The sequence below is a fragment of the Panthera leo genome, chromosome A3 (assembly GCF_018350215.1).
Source record: "Panthera leo isolate Ple1 chromosome A3, P.leo_Ple1_pat1.1, whole genome shotgun sequence".
NCBI classification, from domain to species: domain Eukaryota; kingdom Metazoa; phylum Chordata; class Mammalia; order Carnivora; family Felidae; genus Panthera; species Panthera leo.
Window position 1 is genome coordinate 47,627,395 of NC_056681.1, and position 26,841 is coordinate 47,654,235.

General features: G+C 48.2%; 3 protein-coding genes across 3 annotated transcripts in view; 1 reads left to right on the forward strand and 2 right to left on the reverse strand.

The window, feature by feature from the left end:
- The first annotated feature begins 1,397 nt into the window (after nt 1-1,397).
- SSTR4 (somatostatin receptor 4) lies at nt 1,398-2,561 on the forward strand. Its single transcript, XM_042930179.1, has one exon. It carries the CDS (start codon nt 1,398-1,400, stop codon nt 2,559-2,561), a length of 1,164 nt encoding a protein of 387 aa, XP_042786113.1.
- Nucleotides 2,562-13,994: 11,433 nt separating this feature from the next.
- THBD (thrombomodulin) lies at nt 13,995-17,826 on the reverse strand. The gene has a single exon (XM_042931759.1). The coding sequence runs from the start codon at nt 17,816-17,818 to the stop codon at nt 15,902-15,904; it is 1,917 nt and encodes a 638-aa protein (XP_042787693.1). The 5' UTR covers nt 17,819-17,826; the 3' UTR covers nt 13,995-15,901.
- A 5,450-nt stretch (nt 17,827-23,276) lies between these two features.
- The window catches only part of CD93 (CD93 molecule), a 33,692-nt gene continuing 30,127 nt past the window's right edge, over nt 23,277-26,841 (reverse strand). Inside the window, exon 3 of the mRNA XM_042931765.1 lies at nt 23,277-23,588. Coding sequence (XP_042787699.1) covers nt 23,533-23,588 — 56 coding nt within the window. The 3' untranslated portion in view covers nt 23,277-23,532. The remainder of the gene's footprint in view (nt 23,589-26,841) is intronic.

Below are 26,841 nucleotides of genomic sequence, written 5' to 3' on the forward strand. Positions count from 1 at the left end.
GACTCAGCCACTATGTTGCACAGGGGCTGATCACCGGTCCCTCCCCTCTCCCCCCCCCCCCCACCAAATCCTGGATAAATGGCAGTCAGACCTCTGACAGGTCACCTCTAGCTGGCCTTAATCATCCCGACACCCTCCCCTCCGCAGCTGCTCCAGCCATCCAGCATAGGAGATGGGACCCCACCTCTGGCACTGGGTAGCCACTTCCAGATGCATCAAAGACATTTCAGGAGTGTGCTGAAGGGAGGCTCAAGGAGGCCACTGGCCTGCAGAGGTGGTGTTCCAAAGGGCCAGCATTTCCCTGCCGATTATCTTCCAAGACAAATCCCCACTTCACTAATTGTGCTGTGCCCTGTGCCTGACCAGTAGGGCCAGGGTTGTGACACTGCATGCTGGATCCCCAGACCCGGACTGTAGCCCAGAATCATCCAGCTCAAGGGTGTCAACTTGCACTCTCTGGAGTTTGGGAGAAGGAGGGAATCCAGCCCCGGACACCGACCTTTCCAGAGCACCCTTTCCCAGGCACCTTTCAGAGACCTCAGTGGAGACGCCTCAGAAGTCAGCCAGCTTGGCATAGGCTTTGCGGCGTCTGGCTCTGGGGCTAGCTGCCGCTGTCGGTGCTGCCCCGCGCGATGAGCATCGGACGCAGAGGCTGGCCTTCTTTTGTGGCATCTCTCCTCCTCTGTGGATCCTCCTCAGTGCCTCCTCCTCTGGCATCTCCGTTCCCGGCGCCCACCCACCTCCATCCTACAGAAATCTCACTGAAAAGGTCCTGGGATTTGCGATTGCGCGGAGTGAAGGGAGGGGGCGACTGGGACCCGGGCAGACCGGGAATTCACAGCGACGCCTTTGGGAGCTTCAGGTTCCGCTTCTAGGAAATGAGTTTAATGATGGGACAGACCCTGCAGGTCTTCGAGAAGATCATAGGGGCAGGGGGGCGCGGTGGAGAGGAGGGGGATGCCAAGCGCCCGGCTAAGGGCTCTGCACGGTCAGCATAGTCGCTACCACCCCAGGGCCGCGTTACCCAAACGGAGGACTCTGGGACCCCTAGCCCCGCGGCTGCAGAGGGCAGAGCAGGGGAGTGGGAGGCCAAAGGTCAGACAAGACAGGATCTGAGGTGAGCAGCTGAGGGGGCGGGAGGTCCAGCTGGGGCTCTGGACGACCTGTGGCGGGGTTGGATCCCAGGCGGGGGCGCGGAGGTGGGCAGGCCGGGCGGGGCGCGCGGGAGCTGGGACTGGGGTGCGGAGGGCGCGCGGCGCGGGATTGGCGGGCGCTCCCCGCGGGGCCCACCGCAGGCTTTTCAGGCGGAGCAGGCAGAGGCGCACGCACCTGCACCGGAGTCCCAGGGCAAGTACTCTCCACCGCGCTCCCGCCGCCCCGGACGGGCACCCCTGGGCATGAGCGCCCCCCTGACGCTGCCCCCAGAGGGCGAGGAAGAGCTCGAGACAGCCTGGTCCCCTGCGGTCAACGCCAGCTGCGCCCCTGCTGAGGAGGAGGCAGCGGCGGGGACCGGGGACGCAGGGGCACCGGGCATGGTCGCCATCCAGTGCATCTACGCGCTGGTGTGCTTGGTGGGCCTGGTGGGCAACGCCCTGGTCATCTTCGTGATCCTCCGCTACGCCAAGATGAAGACGGCCACCAACATCTACCTGCTCAACCTGGCCATCGCGGACGAGCTCTTCATGTTGAGCGTGCCCTTCGTGGCCTCGTCAGCCGCCCTGCGTCACTGGCCCTTCGGGTCTGTGCTGTGCCGCGCGGTGCTCAGTGTGGACGGCCTCAACATGTTCACCAGCGTCTTCTGTCTGACGGTGCTCAGCGTGGACCGCTACATTGCCGTGGTGCACCCTCTGCGCGCCGCCACCTACCGGAGGCCCAGCGTGGCCAAGCTCATCAACTTGGGCGTGTGGCTGGCATCCTTGCTGGTCACCCTGCCCATCGCCATCTTCGCTGACACCAAGCCGGCTCGGGGCGGCCAAGCCGTGGCCTGCAACCTGCATTGGCCGCACCCAGCCTGGTCGGCGGTCTTTGTGATCTATACTTTCCTGCTGGGCTTCCTGCTGCCCGTTCTGGCCATTGGCCTGTGCTACCTCCTCATCGTGGGCAAGATGCGGGCGGTGGCACTGAGGGCCGGCTGGCAGCAGCGCAGGCGCTCAGAAAAGAAGATCACGCGGCTGGTGCTCACGGTGGTAGCCGTCTTTGTGCTCTGCTGGATGCCTTTCTACGTGGTGCAGCTGCTAAACCTGTTCGTGACCAGCCTTGATGCCACAGTCAACCATGTGTCCCTCATCCTCAGCTACGCCAACAGCTGTGCCAACCCTATCCTCTATGGCTTCCTCTCAGACAACTTCCGCCGTTCCTTCCAGCGGGTTCTCTGCCTGCGCTGCTGCCTCTTGGATGTCGCAGGTGGTGCTGAGGAAGAGCCCCTGGACTACTATGCCACTGCTGTCAAGAGTAGAGGTGGGGCAGGATGGATATGCCCCCCACTCCCCTGTCAGCAGGAGCCCTTACGACCAGAACCCAGCCGCAAGCCGGTCCCTCTCACCAGGACCACCACCTTCTGAAGAGCCCTTTCACCTCCTCCCCAGCCTGGCCACCTGTAAGGGAGTCTGTGCTACCCTGACACCCCAGCAGACTGCCTGTCCTAGATGCTCATCTAAGAGCCACCACCTGTTCCCACCACAGCCACAGCCACCTTTTCCCAGCAGTCTATGGGTCAGCCCCAAGAGCATCAAAGCTCCTTTCCTTTGTTCTGTCCTCAGGACTCTGGTTTCTAGGGGTGGTACCTCCATGGGGGTAGGACTCCTCTGACCACCAGTCCATGATGTTAATTATTCCTGGATCTTTGACTAGTTTCCGAGGGGTGGGAAGCAGGGGGATGCCAGGCAGGAATGGCCATCTGCATGTGACGTGTTACAGAATCTCTGCCTTGGAGAGGGCTGTCCAGAGGGTGGAGGCAGCCTGTGCCCTTGGTCTCTGCAGACTCTGCCTGTGGTGGAGACATAGCATGTTCGAAAAGGGAAGGGAGGAAGGAAGATGCCTCCAAGCACACCACTGGCTTCCATTCCTGTGATCTTTTCTAACTGAAATTGATGCATGACAGCCTGGGGCACCTCCAGGCCCAGTGCCTGCTTGCAGTCAGAAATGTCACTCCAGTTTTCTGGGGCTAGCATCAGGCTTCCTGTGAGTAGGAAAGGTTTGGAAAGTCATGATCTGGGATTTGTTATGAGGCACAAAACCAGGTCAGTAATAATAATAATAATAATAATAATAATAAAGCAGAAAGGATGAATCTCATCTAGCTCCTATGGTGTGATTTTTTGCCTTGACCCTTTGTCATGAGAACATGAGACCTCATTAAGTTGACCAGTTTATACCGCAGTGGTGAGTGGGAGGGAACTGGAGGTGGGAGGGAAGAGACCAGAGAAGGCAGATGGAAATCAGCCCAGATTTTGGATAGAGGAGGCAGCTCTGTCACCCACTGTTAAAAAAAAAAAAAAAAAAAAAAAAAATCGCAATTCAGTAAAACACCAGCCAGATGTACATAATAAACATATCTAGGCTGAACATGGTAAACAGCTGTAACTTCTTGCCTAATGTTAACCCAAGGATAAATTAGCTTTTCCCAAGGGAAAAAGTCAGCTTATGAGAGCTTTAATCCTGTTTTCTGTGAATAAATCCTTGCAATGCTTCTGTAGGGGCCTGGAGTGAAAACATGCAATTAAACATATGTGAACAGCTGTGTGGGAGACTCCACCTGGCTGAGCAAAGCAAAACACCCTTCTGGGTTTGGCCAGCCCATCCCGGTGCAGAAAGGAAGATACTCAGGGAGGGAGGTGAGGACAGCTGGAGAGAGAGCCCCTCTGCTCTTCAAATGGGGTCAGCCTTGCAGCTTCCTAGCAGGAGGGCTTCAAGAGAAAATACAAGGGACCTGCCAGCCTAGCAGAACTTGCCTGACTTGAGCCTTTTGGGGCAGTCAGCAGGCATCCCAAGGTGGGCACAGAGGGCTTCTAGGAGGCTAAAGAAGATTGAGGAGGGCAGAGCAAGGCCCAGGGAGATGCTCTGCTTCCACCATGGGCAGGGGCTCCTCTCTGAGGAGGAAACAGAACAGGGCTCTTCCCTGAAGTGTTAGGGCCAAAACCAGAGTCTTACTTGATATGAGCAGGTGCCTGGTGTATGAGAACCAGGCAAGAGAGCTGATTTCTGGTCCTAGATATAAACATTGTGTGATCCAGGCAAGTGACTGAATGCTAGGGTCCTCAGAGTTCTGTCTGTAATATCACGAGGTCTTCCAATGTTGGCACACTGTGACAGAGAACTCACCGTATGCTCTTTTCCATGTGGCTATAGAATCTAGCTTCTTCCCTACTGAATGAAAAACAGAAAGCCTTACCTACATTGTGTTGGGGCATATAACCATTGGATCCTTACTCCTCCACATGGCCAGCCAGCAGTATGATCTGTAGGCGGTAATTAGTGTTGATCCAAGTGTGTCTCATAGGGCTGGGTGGGTGAGGTAGAGATGAAGGCCATTAGGGTCTGCACATTGGGGTGGTCTACATCTGTCTGAGAGAGAAAATGTGTAGCCAATCTGTATTGCATCCCAGAGACATGGCTGTGGTTTGGGAGCTCCAAACTAAGGTGCAAGAACTCCTTGAACTCACAAACATGTGTGCACACATGCACACACATGCATGCATGTAAACACACAGACATCAATTGTCCCAAACCTATCATACCCACTAGAGTTGCCTTGGGCATCTGGAGTAAGCCAGTGCTGGTGTTGGCTGGCCTTGTGTAACCATAATTTCCTAGCAGTCTTTAAAACTTAATTATTTCTTTGTTCCCCAGTGCCTGGCAGCATGCAGCAGTGTGGTCACTCAGTAAATGTGGTGGAGAGGCCACTGGAAAAGATCTGACATGGGCGTGGGCTGCTGGGCTTTTGCCCCCTCTTGGGTGGGGGGCTACAGTCCTTGTCTTCAGTGTCCAACAATGATTCACACCAGGCCAACTCTCTGATGAGCAAGACGGAGCACTGACCAGGAGTCTTGGCAACACTGGGCTGGGCTGAGTATTTGAAAATGCAATGTTTTTAACTTAGTTGGTGATGGCTGAAGTAGAGGTAGCCTTAGGTGATGAAAGGAAAAATCCCTGAGAGGCAGGGGCCCTCCATTGGCCAAGCCAGCCAGCAGTGAATGCTATAATTTCTCTGAGCCACAGTTTCTCACATGAAATATGCACAAAGCAGGGTGTGGGTTTTGAGTTCTTCTCAGCTGTAAACTGCCTTTTCAAAAGCACTGAAGAGGCATGCTGAGGCAGTGGGAGGGTGAAAGACAGCATTCTTCTATGCTTAGTGCTTTCTCTATCCCTTGTTAAAAATTAGCATTAATGCTGCCCCTGACCTGGGAGTCATAAATCACGCAGTGGAGGGACAGGCTAGGGGTGGAGAGTGTGCTGCTGGCCAGTGTCTTCCTCAGCTGCAGAGCCTTCTCACTTCTTGGTGATTAGCAACTCAGCACCCACAAAGTATCCCGGGCATTTGTTGGGGGACACATTTAGAGCCCACCAACAGTGGTAGTTAGCATCAACCCTGAGGCCTTTGTTAACAGCTGATTACATGAACCCCTCAGGTTCCTGAGCAGAAAATTTGCAGAATTTGTGAATTAAAGTCAGAGATAGAAGTAGCTGGGGTCCTGAGAGCTTTTCACATTACACATTTCACCTGCCTCAGAGGTCAGCCATGAAGACATGCAGGCAGGCTCTGGCCTGAGTCCTGCTTCTACTGACCATAACAGCTTTTGGCTTCAAAGTGAATGAAAATGTTTTTTACCTGGGTAGAAACAGCCTTCAGACACCCCTCAATCAGTGAACTTGCTTTGCATTTTAAAGCTGTCTTTAACTTACTGTTCAGTGACAAGCCAGGTGTTTATTTTCTCCAGATGATTGTAAAATGATATTTGAACATGACAGGTGATCACTCATTGGAATTCTTGCCCAACCTGTCAGCTCTATGTCATTGAACAAAGATACATACTGTTTTCATTTTTTCTTTAAATTCTTGGCTTCACTTTCATTAAAAACAGCATACCTAGCACTCCTTAGGTGCCAAAGGCTGATATCAAAGGAAAAAAACAAACAAAAAAAATGTATGTTTCTGCTGTGCTATTCAGAAACCAGACATGGAAGACTGACCAGTGGCTAGGCAAATTCCTATAAATTTGAGTTTCAAAGCTCTTCTCTGACATCCCTGTCTCTCACTACCCCTTACCCAAAGCATGCAACAGAAAAGCCTCAGATTCCTTAAGCACAAATATCAGAGTGCTAAGGCACTGTCCTTGAAGCTCTGCTTTGTGGAGGTGTGTGCTGGGAGTGTGCATCAGACAGCACTCTGAGTGCTGCTTCTGGCAGCTTCGAGGTAAGATGGGGAGTCTCCACAGACAGCACCCGTGTCCTCATGAAGCTTGGAGCTTAGAGGCAAAAGATGAGCCCTCATCAGAGAACCACAGAAATGACAGTACAATTTTAAGCTTAAATAAGAATACAGAGGAATGGACTCTGGTTTCTATGAGATGATATACTAAGAGAACCTGACATCATCATAGGGTAGGTTTCCCCCGGAAGGTTGCTGGAGATGACATCCTCATAAAGATGAGTGGGAATCAGCCAGGAGAAGAAGGGGTGGAGTGGAAAGTGCAAAGGGCTCAAGGCACAGCATGTGCAAAGGACCTGTGATGGTAAGCACTGAAGATGACAAAGATGACTGGAACAGAGGACGGATGATGCCCAGTCAGCAACAGGCACTAGGAGACAGACCAGCAGTGCCTCATAAGTCCCCTTGAGGATTTAGGACCATGCCACATCACAGCAGTGGCAGACTTTAATGAGAGGGTCAGGTCAACCTGGCAAAGAAACCCATTAAGGAGTCTTGAGTCCTTGTAAAGTTTGGACACTTGTACCCTCCATTTTTCAGTGCGAGGCTGGCAGGTAGAATGTGTTCTTTCCATTTCAACAGTCATCAACTTTTTTCAACAGAAAGGCAGAGTTCCCAATCCTATGAATGGATTGGCCTAACCAGGAGGAGCACCTTTGAAAGTGGAGGAGAACTAATATTAAAAAAATCCAAGATCATTAACTGAATCACTCAGAATGGAAGTACTGACTTGGTTAAAATAAAACCTTTGGCTTTCTGTTAGCGAAAGACACTGTGGGTACCCACTGATGCCACATAGAAGTGCGGTGCCTGGGTCTAGATGGGCTGCCTGAGGTCAACGCTGGCACAGTGCAGATGTGCAGTGGCCTGGAAAGAATAGACTTGGGGACACACAGACCAGGGAGAGAGAATCCACATACCAGCCTAGTGGGACCGCAGGAAAAGCTCTGTGGCCCCTGGAGAAAGGCCAGAATGACAGTATCTACCCCCTGATTGTGCAGGGGACTGGCCCAGAAGAAGACTAAACATTCAGAGAGTGACCAAATGACAGAGAAGGAAAACAACAAGGTCAATGCAGAGAATTGGCATGTTTTGTTGTATTTTTTGATGTTTTTAAATTTTTATTTTATTATTATTGTTGTTGTTGTTGTTGTTATTCTAGAGAGAGAGAGATAAAGCAAAAGAGTGCAAACGGGGCAAATGGGCAGAGGGAGAGAGAGAACCTCAAGCAGGCTCCCTGCTCAGCATGGAGCCCGACTCAGGGCTCGATCCCACAACCCTGGGATCATGACCTGAGCTGAAATCAAGAGTCAGATGATCAACCGACTGAACCAGCCAGGCACCCTGGTGTTTTTTTAAATCAGGATTTCTTTAGCCTGTGATTTATTTTCAATCTATTTTTATTGAAGTATAATTTACATAAGGCAAAGCTCACTCCTTCTAGGTGCTCAGTGCTATGAATTTTGACAAACCTACACAGTTACGTTATTTAACTGCTACTGCCACCCCAAGTTAAGATGGGGACTGTTGTTGTCACCAAGCATTTTCCTCATGGCCATGACACATGCATTGAGAGGGCAGGTTGCCAATAGCATGGAGGACATGAGGGGATCAGATCTGGGGCAATGTGATCCCTAAATTGAGGGAGGCCCTCCACCCAATACCATTTCCTGAGCTCCTTTACACAGGCAGGGATCCCTCAGGAAACATTACTCAGGAAACGTTGCCCTTTCGACCTCCCATATCTGAAAAGAACCACCCTGGGCTCCAGAAATCCCTCACCCACAACCATGGGCTTGAGTATGTCTCTGGGCAAGGTGCCAGCTTCTTGATGACCTCATAGGCTTTTACTCTGAGCTCTGGAGAAAGAGCACGGCTTCCCCTCCAAGCCAGGGGTTCGGACTCCCTCCAAAGCCTTGCAGAGTGGATACCCCTCAAGACCCCACAGAAGCTTCATTTCCATTGATCTCAGGCCCATGGGCTTGCTGCTGGGTAGCTCTGTGTTTACTGAAGCCTTGTCCTGAGCTCTGGACATTCAGACAAATGAAACAGAGAAGCCAGGATTTACTCCGGGCCCTTCTCAGACTTCCCTTTCTTGTCCTGTTACTATTAGACTTATGAAGCCCCACCTTTAGGAGAAGGGCAACAATGTTTGAAGAAAGACAGGAATCACATTCTGGCAAAGAATCACCAAAAGTGTCACTTTTGGATTCAGTCATTATTTCAAGACAACTTTAACAATATGTGCCCCTATTACAGGCAAGATGGTGTGCAAAGCTCTAGTTCCCCAGAGTCCGTGGGAGTCGTGGGCCCCTGTTTTCAAGGAATTAAATGGAATTGAGGTGGGAGGCAGAAGGAAGAGGGGGAGGATTCAGGATACTGTTGCAAAGCCCTTCTTCTTCACTGGGTGGCTGAAGGAAGGTCTGCTGGGGTCCTACAGCCCATGAATATGCAATTGAGGTCAGCCTCAGTGTGAAGCCAGAAGAAAGATTCCAGAAGGACAAGAGAGAGAAGTTGCCACATGTCCAATATGCGGAGGGGAAGAAGGATAATCAGTCATGGGATAAAATCAGTCGTGATAATGTCCCATTAAAAAAAAAAAATAATAAAAGATTTATTTCAGACAGAAAGTCAGAAAAGTATCTGGCCTACGGCCTGGGTGTGGGGGGCATTATCATCATGGACCCGTTTGGAATCTCAGTGTTTATCACTGGATCCTAAAACCCTTCTGTGGCTAGCTCCCCTGTTTCCAGTGGGTGTGACTTTGAATTAACGCATCCCCCAGGGTTCTTTTGTCTTTCATAATCACACTTTCCAAACAAGCTGAGAAGGATTTTGATTCTGTTAGAATCTGATGTTAAAAAAATATTTCTTTTCTCTTGTGAGAGGAAATTGGTTGTTTGCCTACATCTGAACCTACTGACCGAGACAAAAAGGGGGTGGGGGCGGTGGAGAAGGACTTTCTCAAAACGAAAAGAGATAGTGCTGAATCTGGGCACACATTCTGAAAACGAAAGGAAGAGTCAGGCATTGCTTGTATTATTTTATGAAGAAGCGCCTGCAAAGGTCAGAGGATGTGTTTTCAAATGAGCTTGGGTACCCCCCCACTGAGTCTTGACCATGATGAAAATGTGCTTTCATATGTTCTTTGTAACATTAGTTTTCCCTGAAGATGTGAAATAATAATTAACCCCTATTTAACATGAGACCAACAGAAGCCCGCAGAGAGCTTGGCCCTTCTTCTGTCACCTGGCCCTCCACATCCAGAATGGCAGACCCAGGGGCCCAGGAATGAGAGTGGCACAGCAGGTGGTTGGCACAAGGGGTAGGAGGCAGCAGTGCCCTGATTTCCCTTTGCACACACCTTCCTTACTTCCTTATTGCACCCTCAAGCCCCACCCCCGAAATTGTGGAGCAGGGGATTCACCATCTAGCTTTTTTGTGTCTTTGCACATTCCTGGTGGGCTGCCAGAAATTTGGGCAGCACAAGTCCAGAACACAAGGCAAATGAGCAGGGCACTGGGAGACCTAGGAGCCAGATTTCACTGAAACTTGTTTGCAGAAGGTTAAGAGAGTCGGGCTGTCTGGTCAAAGCTCAGAAAAGTTCATCCTTGTGATTCAATCATGAAAACACAGGATTCTTGGTGCGGGGAGACCCTGAAGAGGTCGAGGGAGGGTTATCGAGTGTCATCTGGTGTGTGTAGACAACTCCAGTGGCATGAAGGGGAGTGGCCTGAGTGACCTCTCTGGTGTGACCAGGATGATGTATGTATTGATAATGGTGGTAGTTCCCAGAATGCACGTATTCTTCAGGACTTACAGATTGGGTCACCAAAAAGGGTGAATTTTAATGTATGCCAATTATGTTGTGGTTTTCTTTTTCTTAAAAAAAAAAGAGATAAAATAAAATGCACTGGCCACCATTTGGCCCTAGCCTGCTCTTCCTGCGACCTGTGGTCTTAATGGCGAAAACTTTCCAGGTCTCCAGATTTTAATTCTTGTGGCACCCTAATCAGTGATCAAATACCACTTAGGTCCTTAGGAGCTTAGGTTCTTCTTTGTCCCCACAGAGAAGGACAAAGATGAGCAAACATGCCTGTATTTTTCCGAAGTTCCCTCAGTTTGGTGGATGAGACCGCCTTCCCTCAGATGCAGGTGGCAGCTGTCAGTGTTTCTGAGTCAGCAGTCTCCCATATGCGGCAGGCCCCTGGGAACTCAATCAGGAAGACGAATCACAGAAGAATCTGTTTAGGTGTCCACACCCACCAGCCCCTTTGCAGTCCTCAGTGGGGCAGATGGTTGATAGAGTTAAAAGATTTGCCCAGAGTCACCCTTCAAGAATCTGTGGACATCTGGGGCTGTCTATCACTTTCAACTCATGATTCCTCTCTCTTTTGCAAGTTCCTCCTCTTTGGTGTTGCTACATTTGAAGGCCCTGTGTAGCAGGTGAGGGTGAAGGTGTGGGTAGTGCTGCCTTTCCCACAGCTCCAGGGTCTGCCTGGGCTGAGCCACTTTTGGGCCCGGAGAAAGCAAGCTTAGGGGTGTGTTCTCTCCTTCTCTGTGGCCTCCCCGGGAGCACAATGGAGGGGATCTCTGAACCCCTATGCTTTGACAGGCTTAGTGAGCAGGGAAAATAGAACTTGGAAGCAGGATTTTACAGCTCCCAAGGGGCTGCTTCTCACTCTGCAAACATATCCTTCCTTGAGGAATCCCCACATCCCACCATGATGCTTCCTCTAGAGGGGGCAGCAACCCTTCCAAGTGACTGCACCTTGCCTGGAAAGAGTACTTTCCACTCTCTGCACCACCCTGAATTTGCTCTCAAGACATTTGAGATCTCAACATAATCATTTTTAATCCACTTATGCATCTACTAATTTATTGGCAAATATACAAACATTTATTGGGCACCTGCTGTGTGCCAGAACCTGTGCTAACTCACTTCATTTAATGTTCATGGAAACCCTGTGGAGTGGCTGTGCTAGTACCCCATTTTACCACCTTATAGGGGTTGCATGGTATCCATGGTCATGTGACAACCACGTATCAGGTTGGGATTCAAACCCAGGTGTATATGACACCCACAACTCATGTTTGCTCTGGCGGATGCTTACAAGGGAAACTGTGCAGGTGTCTGCCTATGAGGGCATGTAAATAAGTCTACAAGTAGCTGTTATCATCCCAACCAATTTTAGTACAGAAATTGAATACCAATATCCTCTTAATAAAACTCGAGTGACATGAGATGCCTGGCAGGCTCAGTCGGGTAAGCGTCTGACTTTTGGTTTCAGCTCAGGTCATGATCTCATGATTCATGGGGTCCAGCCCTGCACTGGGCTCTGCACTGACAGTATGTGGAGCTCTCCCTCTGTCTCTGCCCCTGCTCCACTCATGCTTTTCTCCCTTCTTCTTCTTCTTCTTCTTCTTCTTCTTCTTCTTCTCTCAAAATAAATAAATAAACTTAAAAAAAACTTGAGTGACATACTTGCTTCTGGTATAGAATTTCCTGTCTGTAAGCTGACCTGGAGTCCCCTCACCCCATCCTTCTCCCCCCTTACCTCTCCATTCTACCTCTTCAGTTCCATCTTAGTGATCTTCCACCTTGTTCATCATGCTTCATGCCCTGCCCTCTGCTAAGACTCTTTCCTACACAGGGCCTTTGCACATGCTGTTCCTTCACCCAGACTGTATTCTTCTCCACTCTCCATTTGTCCAACCCCTGCTCCTCCTTCACATCTAGTGTTAAAGGTCAAAGACACCTTATTTACTCCTGCAACCTAAGTCCCACTCTCCTATTGTGCTGAAGTTCTCCTCCTTAGCTCCTACTACTGTCTCTAAGTTAAATACAGTTTGGGAGCAATTTGTTTTATATGTACCTCCCCCATGAGAATGTAAGCTTCTTAAGGCAGGGCTTGTTAACATGACAATCACCAAACCAGGCACAGAGTATGTGCTCAATAAATATTTGCCAAAATAGTCTAACAAAGGGGCTAGAGCTGAGGAGGGAAGAAATGCCATTTAACTCATAAAATCAAATTCTGATTTATCTAGAAGTATGACCTTGGCCTTCTTCCCCAAGCCCTACAAGTTGTGGGACATCATCAGCAACCATGAACCAGTTGCTGAGATTTGGAGTTCTCCCTCAGACCTGAATATCCAATAATGTGAACACAGAGTGAGACCATATAAGATGACCCACAGCCCCTGTTTCATAAGGCTTACTCTGATTGTAAATGCTGGGGAATTGTTCTTATAGCTGACTGATTTGTTTATGACCCTGGCATCTTTCTCAGAGTGAGGCTGTGGTTTCCCAGTTGTTTTGAGAATCTCAAGTTCAGACGAGTCCTATAAGCAGGGATGCTGATCTCCCACTGGACAGGGAATGAGGAGGATAGGGAGGAACTAGGACCCTTTTAGTGCCCTGGGCTCCAAGATGCCCCAGTAAGGGTTTTTGGCTCTGAGTCTTCGAAGTGTGTTTTGGTCTTCTTATATTCCTTAAGAAAAGCCCCCTCCTTTGGAGGAGGAAACACTAAAGCAATAAACCTTAAGTCAATTTGCTGGCTACTTGGAAGCAAGCCCTTTCGAAAAATGGAAGTCCAGTAGTAAGGACAAATTTGTAAGGTATCACTCTCTCCTCTTGACCCCCAGCACAATTCATGTGTACCAGCTTTGCCTGCACACATCAAGTTTTTCCTTCATATGTGCCTCCTACTGAATTTGGTTTTCCGCTAGCCTACCAAACTCCTAAGGGCAACATTGCTCAAATTTGTTATCTCAGGAGGGCACTGTGCATAGTAGCCACACCCCAAAGCTGTCAGCTTTATCCAGGATGGATGTTGAAATCTCCAACTTCATCTTCACAACTGTAACTATTCAGATGAGAGCTAGGAAATTCAGCATTATCCAGATGTATAAAAATACGTGAATATTTGATCAAACTCCATTCCCTTCCAACTTCTGTTTTATGAAAATTTTCAGAGCACTGCATATAAAATTTAGCCAGTGCCACCATGTGAGGAAAAGAGGCCCAGGAAAAGACAATGTTTCTAATCTCCAACAGAAATAAGAATGGCTTAATACTGCATGAGACCTTGGTATGTGGAAATGATGGTTTGAATTTGAGTCACAGACTGAGACCCCTCATGACTGTTGTGTTTACATATCTCAGAGGGCAGATAATGCCAAACCATTCACAGGAAGGACACAAGCTGGGATTCTAGAGATGCCCCAAGAAGAACTGTTTCTTTAACTCATCCCAACAAATAATCCTATAATGTGTTTCAAAACACATAGACACAAGTCCTGTGTATGAAGTTGTTATGGTTACAGAGAGAAACATAAATATTTGTGCACACAGACATAACATGAAGTCCTCCTACAGTGAAAACAATCTCCTCTGGAGAGATCTTTGAAGTCAGAGATGGTGCCTTGAGCAGATGGAACTAGTGATGGGGTGTGGAATAGCCTTTAAATGCATGGCATGGAGTTTGCATTGTTTGTGAGCCCTGTTTAATGACAAAATGAGGCGGTTGGGGAAGCCTAGGTGAACAGAAACAAAACCCAAGAGCACACTGTTATTTGTTTATTTTCTACATGTGATGTCATAAGCAAGAGTTTTGCCTGTGTTCTAGTTTGTCTCCAATAAATAAATAACTATGTACAAATGTGCCGAGTTTACAAAATAGAGGAAAATCTTTGTATTACAAAAGATACACTCGTATGATACATTTTCCCCAAACAGTGAAACATGATTTCGATTTCAGATTTCGATTTCGTTCCTAGCTTAGTTGAACCAACAACCCTGTGTAACAATGTCTAAAGGTGTGTACCTAGTCTTTTCTATCAGAAAGCAAAGCTATAAATGGAAAATTCCTCAGTTTCTTGAGAATATAGGCCCTGACTTGGCCTGCTACTTATTACTGATCCACATTTAATGTATTCCAGAAAGTTGGAAGCTGTCTGAAACAGTTCTCAAACTATACTGGGCAGACCCCTGCAGATCTTGTTAAAATATAGATTCTCATGCAGCCCAAGTTTCTGCATTTCTAACCAACTGCCAGAGGCAGGCAGCTCCTAACTCTTGTCGAGCAACCATGTTCTAAGTGGCCAGGGTGAGAAGGCTTCTTGGAAGTCGGAGAAATTCTTAAGGGCTTGATCAAGGTGAGGTCCTAATTGAGCATCCTCCAGGCTCCATTCCCAAGCTCCCAAATTCCCCACCCCCACTCCCTACAAGGCCAGCAGAACTGGTTTTATTTTGGAGCACAAATTACTAGAAGAGTAAAACTCAAAATGGTAACTGGCATGAACTGTGCAGCTCATAACTTTCTTAAACTGTCTCGTGGGAGATCTTTCATTCCCTTCTGAATCTAGAGCTATCACGAGAGCATTTTCAACATTGTCAAAAATAACCAGTAACAACAACAACAACAGCAATTGTAATAATGGGAAAAAGAAACGGCATAAGGAGCAATAAAGACCTTTTGGTTCAAATGAAAAGTGACAACAATAAAACCCAGGCTCACTGTTTAAAAAGTTAAAAACAAACAAACAAACATCCCTTAGCTTGAATTTCTATGACAGTCCAGCAAACATTAGTTAAATGAGTGTCTCTCACATCTTAACTTTTGTTAAAATGATATTGTTCTGGAAGTCTGAAGTTTCAGGATAAATTAGCAAATCTGCTTCAAGACCAAATGGATTCCCAACCATCCTTGTTTGTAGTGTTTCTGTTTCTGTGTCACAGAGGAGTTTTGCCTAGGCAGACATGGAAGGGTAGAAGCAGGGTCTAGGGTAGGGTGGGAGACTCCAGGTGGGTTGGCTGAGTTCCAGGTAGGGGAAATTTGGGAGAAAATGAATAGGGAACTGGGGGTTGGCTTTATCAAGGTGAGCCCACCAAAAAAACCTACCAAGATAGTTTCACCGCCACCTGAAGAGTGGAAGTACGTAAATATACAAAAAGGGGAGGGGGAAGCAAGGAAGGGAGAAAGAGCAGAAGGGATATAAAGTGGGTATTGGACACATACAGGTAGGGAAAAATGCAAAAGCAAAAAATAACAAAATAACAAAACCATCCTAAATACTTAAAAAATAAATATCTTCGTCATTCCTGACACCTCGATTACACTCACTAGTCCACAGGATCACAGTCTGCCCCAAAGACTGCCAACCAACAATGCTCACCCCTCCTGTGCCCCTTGGCGAGGGCATGGGACACTCTATAGTCTGTGTCTTCATTGCCATCTCTGCCCAGTTGTCCAATGACGTGTGGAAGTGGCTGGAGCACATACTCCTTCCAACCCCTACCCCTCCCCAGCAGTGTGCAGAATCGGCAAAAGGGGCGGGGAGGGTATTCTCCAGTTCTGATGCCAGTTAAAGTGCTTTGGGTTAGGTGGCCAAGGAGTAAGGCTGGGGCAGGGGAGAGGCACAGGAGGGAGGGAAGGCCTAGCCAACACCGGGGTCCAGGGAGGCAGCCCCTCAGAGCTTCTGAGGCGTCCGCTCGGTTCGCACTTGCTGCAGCACCACCTCCTTGGCTGGGGACCCACACTTGTACTCCAGCTCTGCCCGCGTGGTGCCTTGCTTCTTGCGCAGGTGGCACAAGAGCGCCAAAAGAGCTACAACCAGAGATAGGCTGGCGATGGAGATGCCGATGAGCACTCCAGAATGCAGGGGCCCTACCTGCGAGGGGATGGAGGTGGTGCTAGGAGTCTGGCTGACGGGGGGCTCCCCAGAGCCACTGTCACTGTCACTGTCATTGTCACCGTTTATCTTGGTGGGGTCACAGTCAGTGGCAACCTGGCCGGCAAAGGACGAGTCAGGCCCGCAGATGCACTCGTACGTGCCAGGGAGGTTGCGGCACGCATAGGGGCAGTCTCCATTCTCACACTCATCGATGTCCGTGCAAATGTAGCCATCGTCCAGGATGTAGCCATCAGGGCACTGGCAGGAATTCGGGTTGTTGGGGTCGCAGTCAGCTGGGCATGTAGTCTGGTTGCAGAACATCTGGCACCTGTGCGGGGCCTGAGGGCTAGGTACGAAGCCCTCGGCGCAGATGCAGCGATAGTCATTTTGGCCCACGGACTGGCACTGGTACTCGCAGTTACTCCCGAAGCACGGGTCCACGGGCTCCAAGCATTCGCCGTCCACCATGTCGTAGCCCGGGTAGCAGTGGCAAGTGAAGGCGCCCTGCGTATTAACACAGAGTTGCGGGCAGGGACTGGGCACCTGGATACAGTCGTCCACGTCCTCGCACCGGTGCTGGTCTGCAGCCAGCTGGTAGCCGGTCTCACACATGCACGAGTAGGAACCAGGCATGTCCGGGCTGGGAATGCAGAAATGCTCGCAAAGTTCGTAGCAGGACTGCTCCTCAGGCGCGGCGGCGCAGGAGCGCCCGTCCGCCTGCAGGGCGGCGTCAGCTGGGCAGAGGCAGTGCGACGTCCCGGAGCTCCGGTTGCAAGTGTGCTCGCAGCCGCCGTTCTCCACGCTGCATTCCCAGGCGCCAGGCGCTTCCCGGCCCCAGCGCGCCTCGGCCTCTCCCCGCGGCGCCATGCACTCCAGCTCCACTCCGAAGGGCTCTACAGCGGCGGAGCTACCCACCGGCAGCGCCTGGAAGTCAGCGCCAAGGGCCCGGAACGGGGTGCTATAGGTGATCGCTACACCGGCGGCCGCCACCGCGCCAGAGTCCACGAGCAGGGGCCTGCAGGAGGCTGCGAAGTGGAACTCGCAGAAGAAACCGTCGGCCTCCGCGTCGCACTGCTGCTCCTCCCAGGCCGGCTCGCCGGATGCTAGGGCCCCGGCCTCCGAGACTGCGACGCACAGGGGACCGCAGAGAGGCGCCCTGTCGACGTGGAGCCGCGCCCACCTGCTGTAGCTGGTGCGGTTGTCTCCTGTAACCCACTGGAAGCCGCGCAAGGGCCCAAGTTGCTCGGGGTCGTGGCAGCCGTGCTGGAGCTGCAAGCCGATCCAGAGGCGCGGGCTGTCGCCTCTGTCGCCGCTCAGTAGCAGGGAAATGACATCAGCCGCCACTGAGGAACGCACGGTCATCAGGTGGCCCCCCAGCTGCTCGCAGGCCTGGCTGGCGGCGGGGAAGGTCGCGGGGCCGGGGAAGAGCGCGAAGCAGTCGTGCTCCACGCACTGGCTGCCGCGTGGCTGCGGCCCTGGAGGTGCGGAGAGCCCCAGGCCAGCGGGGGCCAGAACACCGAGGAGCAGGACCCGAAGCATGCTGTCCCGGCACGCCTTGTGCAGGCGCCGGGGAGAGCGCAAGCGCCGCGACGGGGCCCAAGTCCGATTCGGGCTGAGAGGCGCAGGGCGCTGCTGGCGACAGCCGCTTGCGTTGGTCCCAGCCCAGACGCGTCCAGCCGCGGCGCGCAGCCCTGCAGAGGCAGCCTCTGACATGCCGGCGGACCGGGGCCCGGGTTTATAAGTGCGCGGCCCTCCCTCCTGAACGTTCGGGAAAAGGAAGGAAGTGCCTAGTGGGAAGGGCTGATGCGGCATTCTCGGATTACTGGGTTCTTCGGGAGACTTGTGCCCGCCCTCGCTCCTGGGATCACCTCGCGGAGATGAGTAAACCCGGCGGGGGAGCTGGGAGGTCCCCGGACTGGACCGCCAGGCGCAGGCGCCACGGGAAGACAGCACCTCTGTCAGCTACACTCCATGTCAGCCGCCGCCACTAGGGCCCTCAAGCTCGCAGTTCTGGGGGGGGGGGGGGTCTTAATCCACAGCCCCTCCTAATCTCTTGCTCCTGTTTCTTTTTCTTATAAATGTATTGTTACTACCGATTTCAAAGGAAGCCTGGATTGCAGAACCTTGGGAAATGGAGACGGGGGAGGAGGGTTTTGAATGAGGGGTGGGGGGAAGTAATGCCCTGGACCTGTAAGGCTCTAGAGGGAGGTGCCCGCCAAGAAGAGGATTTCGGGAGGAACTGCCAAGAGCGTGGACATCCCTGAAGACACGATCGGTAGAAGAGAACTGGACTCCGCCCCGGGCGCCTAGAGCAGGAGACGGGTGCGCTCGGCCCCAGAGGACAGAGGGTGTGGCTGGTGCGAGGATAGGCAGAGGGGGAAGACTGGGGTAACACAAGCACCCCCGCGCACAAGCCAGGACCCACGGGTCCCTGAGCGCGAGCTGCCTGGCTGGATCTCATCTCGTCGCGTGGGAAAGTCGCGAGGATACTGTCAGGGTTCCAAGGTCTTGTCACCCTTCAGAAGCAGCGGCAGGCGAATTCCTGCCGCACCCTATAGGGGCAGGCGAGTTGGGAAGCGCGCTAGCCTGTTTGGTCTGTTTTTGTCCAGCTTCACAAAGGGATAGCCTATCTCGCACCCCAAAAGGGGCACACGGGAGCCCTCGCGGGAAGACGCTGCTGGCTCCAAGAGGATCCCGCTTGGGACTGTTAAGGACTTTTGCATTTGGCTGAGATGTCAGAGTGACATAAAGGTGCATATAAATGCCACTTGCGTTGCAGAAGAGCGGTCGTGCGGACGGGCAGGGTGGGGAGAGCAGCGAGGAGGAGATGAGAATCTGTCACTTTCACGACCTTTTCCGCTTATTCACGTACCAAGAATGCCGGGGGTGGTTCCAAAACTTAACGGAGTGACAAACTTTTTTTTTTTTTTAACCCTGTGCCGTCTCCGCTATGGTCACTCACAGCAAAGCACCAGGGGGCGGCGCTGTTGAACTCTAAACAAAGGCCCCAAAGTTGGAGCTCTCTAAACTTGGGCGGAAAAAAGTTAAGGGTGTGGGGGCCTTAACTGCCTTAAGCCTAGGGCAGGAAACTTGGCTCCCAGGGAGTCCCAAGCAAATTCTGTCGCTTAGCTGGGTATCTTGCCTCTTTGGTTGGGCAGAGCCCAGACCTTGTAAGAGAGAAGTGCAGTGTAGCGTCTTCACTAGCTAAGACAAGCACCTGCCCACTCCTACCTCCAGACTGTACTGACAGATAGTTACCCAGGGGGTGGGGCGTGGACACTCCCAGCATGAAAGGGATGAGGTACATGACACTCCCAGCATGAAAGGGATGAGGGTCCTTCCCTACACTGCCCGACATTCAAGAGAGCTCGGACAAGCAGTGCCTCCTGAGAGCTGGGTGGGGGAGGAGCACAGCTTGGAGACTGAGGTCTGAAGCTTCCCGGAATGGGCGCCTCTACTCCTCTGGGAAGAAGAAGAAAAGACCAGCAGATTTGAAGAGTTGGGTTGTCTCCCAGTGAGAGCAGACAGGTGCTGGCCTGATATCCCACCAGCTGCCTGGGCTGAGCCAGGTGTCTGGACTTACCCCCATGGCCTGCCCCCTGCCTGAGCTGGAGTAGGGCTGCCTCAGGGACAGCCTGCTCTGGGAGTGGGGCCTTCACATCTGGGCAGATCCCTTTGGCCTTTCCCAACCACCAGGTCCCAGCTGAAAGATCTCAGGAAGTGGGAGCAACCGTCCGGATGCATGAGGCTAGAGAAGAGACAGGACCAGTTACACCCTTTGCTCAAACTTTACTAAAATTTTCAAGCCTGCCAGCTCTCGCCGGAGTTGAGGGGCATGCAAGGATAGGGCCCTGCCGCTCAGCATGCTGGCTCACTTCTTGGATGAGTTCTAACTGATTCATTCACCATGGCCATCTCTAGTGGGGAGTCCTATTCAGGTCTCCTTGAGCCATCACTTTGAGGCTTTTATGCATGTTTTAAACTTCTGTCCTTCCTTTCTGTACCTCCTGTGCAAAGGGATGGACCACTGCCTATGTCTCCATGGGGATGACATACTCAGTTCCCTCTCCTTGGCTGACCCCTGGCCCTGCCACCCTCACTGAGGACTTACTAGCCCAGGCCCATTTCACTGTTTCATTGGAACAGCTCTCTTTAAGAATACCCATTATCTTCTAAATACTGAAGCCAAAAACTTATTTTCCCTCTTCATTTTTTCTTGATGTCTCTGTTGTTTTCACTCTTGAGCCCTGGCTGTTTTCAAGTCTCCCCTCCCACGACTTCTAAGAAACCTGCGCTTCTGCTTCTTCTCTCCTCTGCTTGCCAGAAGAGTGGATCCTTTGCCTTTCCTGCCCCAGGAGGTTGGCCAGTCCTCACAGTTCTGCCCATGGCCTTCACCTATCTCTTTACAACCCACCCTTTTGTCAAATTCAATGGTTCTTGTGGATGCTGAAGGTCTCAGGAAGAGGAGTTCCTGCTGACTGTCAGAGAAATGCCTCATCCTGTATCATCTCCAATCTATGGCTCCTGTCTTTTTGTCTACCAGGAATGTTCTCACCTATGTTTCTTTTCCATCTACTGAGATCTGACCCTTCTGTTAAGGCACAGGTGGCATGCTGCCCCCATCACAAGTGTTTCTGAGTAACCAAACCAGAACTGATCTCTCTTTGAAGTTCATAGGACTTTCTATTGGCAATTTACCACTTATCACACCTTCCCTGTTTTACAAGTAATCATGTGTTTTTAATCATGCTGTTTGCTAGATTTATAATCTACTTTCTTGAGAGTGGAGCATAGCTTTTACACATCTTTGTATCCTCATCCACCTACAGCATGTTTTGTTTGCAGACAGTGTTCAGGAGTTTTTTGAGCACCTGTTATAGATATTTCTCTGTGCCCTGCCTCCAGTGTGACTTTCTCATGTTAACCTGCAAACGCAAAGGTGGGGGACCTCAGAGCCTCAGGGTAAGGAGTGTGGGCTATGCAGCCACCATGGCTGGATTTGAGTCCCAGCTCCATCATTTATAAGTTGTGTCATATTTAGCAAGTAGCCCAGCCTCTCTGTGCCTCTGTTTCTTCAACTGTGTGATGAGGAATCCTAATAGTCACCCCTTCAAAGTGTTATTCTGAGGATTGAATGAGTTACACATGTAAAGCAGTCAGAATGGCTGAACCATGGCAAATTCTCAACAAATTTTAGCTAGAAAAAGGATATACTCGGGTTTCAATAATTTGAATTTAGCACTGATTGTGTTCGACACCCTGCATGGTTCCTGACCATAGCAGAGACTCACTAAATGTCTACTGGGTAAAATGCAATTCAGCTGAGCATTTTTACCAATAATAACATAAGCAATTGTGAAAATAAAATCAAGGACAAAAATAAGTTCACAGACCAGGAGGAATAAGGAAGGAATTGAAGATAGCCCAAGAAGCATGACCCGTGCCCCAGTGTACCAAGAGGGCTGTTAGTAAGCCTCAGGCTTACTCCCCATCTGGCTGGAGGCATCCATTATCAATAACTCATTTTCCAGATGTGGAAACTGAAGGTCAGGGAGAATAGGTGACTTCCCAAGGCCACACAGCTAGTCAGTGGTGAAAGTAAGATTCTCTAGCTCGGTTTAGGATGAAAGAATTAGAATGTGCAGTACATCAGAGCCCTGATTTTGTCACTTACCCATTGTTGGAATTTAAGTTATTTAAATCTCTGGTTTTCTCTTCCCAAACTGGAGGTATAATATCTAATTTACAAGGTTGTCATGGAAATTAGAAAATTTATTAACAGGGGGTGTTACCTCCCTTGTAACATAGCAGCTATTCAACAAATACAGCTGTTACTACTGGTGAATGTTGTTAGAACAGAAGTGGAGAGGAGTCCAGATGCAGGAGGGGGTCCAAGGGCAATGTGTTGCCCCAGACATATCCTAGCCAAAGATCTTTTTCAAGTGTGGGAGGCAGCTTTTCTCTTAAAAGACTTGAAAAGAACTTTCTAGTTCCAACATGATCACTTACTGAAAAACCACCTGCTAGAGGGCACAATTCCAGGTGCTAAGAACATCAAGACTGTGGAGATACGTGACTGACTACTAATTGTTGCTGGTGATGAAAGTTCCAGGACCTTTGGATGGAAAATGATGTTGGAAAAACTTGGAGACAAGGCAGATAAAAGTCGCATACACTATCCAATATGATAGGCACTAATCACCTGTGGTTAGTTAACTTAAACTCATTAAAATTAAAGTTAAAAGTTTATTTCTCAGTGTCACCAGTCCTATGTCAAGTGCACCATAGGCTAGTGACTACCAGATTGGGCATTACAGAGAGAGAATATTTGATCATTAGCAAAATTTCTTTTAGATGGTGTTGCTGTATACAGTCAGATAATGTCACCTGAATGTACCATCCATTGCTGGAAGAACATTAGTGTCCCTTTCTTAGGTTCAAAGGATGCTGTTTCACAATTGTTTTCAAGGTAATGGTGGTCAAAACTGCAATCAAAATCTATAAGGGGGAACATTAATAGAAGTATTAAGGGGTGCCTGAGTGGTTCAGTCAGCTCAAGTCATGATCTGACAGTTCATAGGTTGGAGCCCTGGTCAGGATCTGTGATGACAGCTCAGAACCTGGGGCCTGCTGCGGATTCTTTGTCTCCTTCTCTCTCTGCCTCTCCCTCACTAGCTCTGTCTGTCTCTCTGTCTCTCTGTCTCCCTCTCTCTCTCAAAAATGAATAAAAATTAAAAATGGGGCACCTGGGTGTCTCAGTCAGTTGCGCACCTGACTTCAGCTCAGGTCATGATCTCATGGCTCGTGGGTTAGAGCCCTACATTGGACTCTGTGCTGACAGTTCAGAGCCCGGAGCCCACTTCAGATTCTGTGTCTCTGCCCCTCCCCAGAGAGTGCACTCTCTCTCTCTCACTCTCTCTCTCTCAAAAATAAATAAAAACATTAATTTTTGTTAAAAGAGGAGTGCTAAAATTATATAACCATCATTAGTACTTGACTAATAGATACATCAATCTTATTTTTAACCTTGATGTTAATTATAATAATTTAGATATTGGGAAGAAAGAAATTACAAAGGTAAAAACATAATATTTATAAGCCATAACAATACTAAAATGCAGCCATAAAAATTAAGACTCTGTGCCTAAGCAGCAATATATGGGTCTAAGCTTGGAAAATAAATGCCTGATAAGCAAATGTTATTCAATAAACAATATCATGTCAGTATGGCAGAGCAAATATTTTACTAAATTTTGACTCTTACCCAGGCTTTCTTCAAGAAGCAAGGTAAAAATGGACAATCTTTTCTTGGCTCATTTTTTTGTTAGTAAAATTGTGTTTCATCTACAAAAAAACTACAGCAGACATCATAATTAATCATCAAATACTAAAAACTTTCCTCCGAAGATCAGAAACAGAAAAAGATGTCAGCTCTTGCCACTGCTATCAAGTGTCCTGCAGATTCTCACCAGAGCAGTTAAGGCTGGAAATGAAATAAAAGGCATCCAGATCAGAAAAAAAAGGAATAACATTATATACATTCATTAATGACATTCTCTTGTTTGTACATAGAAAGTCCTAAGGAAAATATTTAAAAACTATGGGGCGCCTGGGTGGCGCAGTCGGTTAAGCGTCCGACATCAGCCAGGTCACGATCTCGCGGTCCGTGAGTTCGAGCCCCGCGTCGGGCTCTGGGCTGACGGCTCGGAGCCTGGAGCCTGTTTCCGATTCTGTGTCTCCCTCTCTCTCTGCCCCTCCCCCGTTCATGCTCTGTCTCTCTCTGTCCCAAAAATAAATAAAAAACGTTGAAAAAAAAATTAAAAAAAAAAAATAAAAACTATAAGCACTAATAAATGAGTTTAGCAGTTACAGGATACAGTACAAAAATCAATTGTATTACTATATAGTAACAATGCACAAACTGAAAACAAAATCAAGAAATCAATTCCATTTACAATAGCACCAAAAAGAATAAAATACTTAGGAATAAATTTAACAAAAGAAGTGTAAATTGTATACTGTTGATCCTTGAACAATGCAGGGGTTAGGGCTGTCACTCCCCCACTACCATGCAGCCAAACTTTGCATCTAACTTTTGTCTTCCCAAAGCCTTAACTGCTAATTAACTACTGTTGAAAATAAGCCTTACTGATAACAGTTGATTAACTCATATTTTGTATGTTACCCGTATTATATAGTGTGTTCTTACAATAAAGTAAGCTGGAGAAAAACAATTATTAACAAAATCATAAGGAAAATACATTCACAGTCCTGCACTAAACTCCCATATAGGTGGACCTATATAGTTCAAACCTGAATTGTTGAGGGGTCAATGCTGCTCCGAAAACCACACAATGTTGAAATAAAAAATGTTAAGTTCTAAATAGATGAAAAGTCATCCTTTATTTATGAATCAGATTTACACCTGTGTTTTCTCCTAAGAGTTTTCTAGTTTAGCTCTTACGTTTAGATCTCTTATCCACTTTGAGTTAATTTTTGTATGTGAGATGATACACAGAATTACAAAGAGTACCAATCATATTGAAATATAGTTAGAAGAATATAAAAAAGAAACAAATACATGAAATTAAATACACATACTTCTTTATGGATTTTAAAATCACAAGACCTTTATGGTGTATCACATAAATATCATAATCTCAAAGTCGTGATCAGTGCAAACAAGATGTTGAGAGATCTATAATAATAACCATGGTGTGGTGTGAAGTATCTGTGATTTCAGTGCTGATAACTTTTTCTCCCCCAAGAATGGAAGTATACGCTAAGTTTCAGGTAGAGATTAGTGAAAATAAGGATGCAATATTTTTTATTAAATTTATGGAACCCCTGAATTAAGAACAACTGAGGTAAAAAAAAAAAAATGCAAAACTATCTTGGTTAGTCAAATAGAAATTTCCAGAACTATGTTTCATCAAGGTGTATGTATGCCATTTTAGACTCTCCCTTTATTTTTTTATGTAATATTTATTCACAGCAGATTATGTTTTTATTGAAAACACAATACATATTTGAAAGGAATGCTCTGTCCTTGAAGATACTCTTCACAAGGGAGCCAAGAAATCCAAAAGCGTTATTTGAAAAACGTCAAATATGCTTTGACGTCTGGCAAACATTTCCTGTGGGATACGTTCTTGGCTCAGCCACATGCAGGATGAGGGCTTAAAAGTGAAGCATGTGTGGAAAACATACCTTACTTATGAAATTAAGAAAAGAGAACTTATATATTTTAATGCTATGTAACAAAATTATATTTTAATATGTACTTTAAATGTGTTAAATGTAAGAAATCCAGCAACAAAAACATTCATCTGTCATAAAACTAACTACACATAATCTTTTCAAAAATTGGAAACCTGAATATTTTGTTAACATACAAAGAACAGTTAATGAATTATAACAGATATATCCATTGGATGGGAAGCTATGGAAATAGATGATCTGATTTAGAAAAAAAACTACACATAATATATAGTTTACATGTGTATATATTAATAAAGTTATCTGTGTTGAAGCATAACAAATGATTTTCACTTTCCTCTATATTTTTTACAACAAACACATGTTCTTCATAAGTAATGGGTTCCAATTCTTTTTTTTTTTTCTTAATGTTTATTCTTGAGAGAGGGAGACAATACAAGCAGGAAAGGGACAGAGAGAAAGGGAGATACAGAATCTGAAGCAGGCTTCAGGCTCTGAACTGTCAGCACAGAGCCTGATGCGGGGTTCGAACTCATGAACCATGAGATCATGACTGGAGCCAAAGTCGGATGCTTAACTGACTGAGCCACCCAGGCACCCCTCCAATTCTTTATAAAGAAGGCAAAATTACTTTTTGGCAATTGAAAGCTAGTGGCTTTGAAAGTAATTTGTTAATAATATGCCACCTAAGTTTTGAAGTCTTATGCAAAATAGAATGTATTTTGAGTCACTCTTAGCTCACTGCTTTTGAAGCATTTAATGAAAGTGTCTTTAGCAGCATCACAGGAGAGTTGCCCTTGTGGACTTAGGAAGAACTTAGGTTTTTGCATCCCAGATCTCAGTACACATGCTTCCCCAAACAATGATTTCACAAGTGAACAGATTTCTATCACAGAGATTCAACCAGGCTATGTAGTAGAGCCCTATCCTAATGCACCCATAACATAACTACCAATTTACTATTTAGTTGCTACATCTTGTGGCTTCTTGCTTTCAGTTGTGGCAGGTGAGACAATCAGAGCACCAGTTAAGACCCAGGTATGGGAAGAATTTTGTGCAGGGCAAACTTCCTCTGTAAAAGGCCAGGTAGTAAATGTGTCAGGCTTTGCTGGCCCTTTTGTCTCTGTTGTAACTACTCAACACTGGCATTGTAGCATAAGCATAGCACTGTCCAATATAATCAATATGCTATTTACTGCTATGCAATAAATCTTCCTAAAATTTAGTCATGGGAACAATCAAAATTTGACCCCCCCTCCATTATCTAGTCAGATTGTTATTGAATAATGTAGACCTGAATTCTTTTAGTAACTCCTGGATGCTAGTTAGCTTATTTCCATCAATATCTGGTCAGTCAGGGTTGCAGACTAGCTACTACACACCTTTGGTGGCTGCAGTCCTGCAGGATGGTTTGACAACTTTGGGTGATTTGACTCGGAACATCTTGAACTTGGGAACACAGGCCCTCTGAGGAGTAAAGGAGTCACAGTCCACAGTCCACTGTAAGGAGGGAGCTT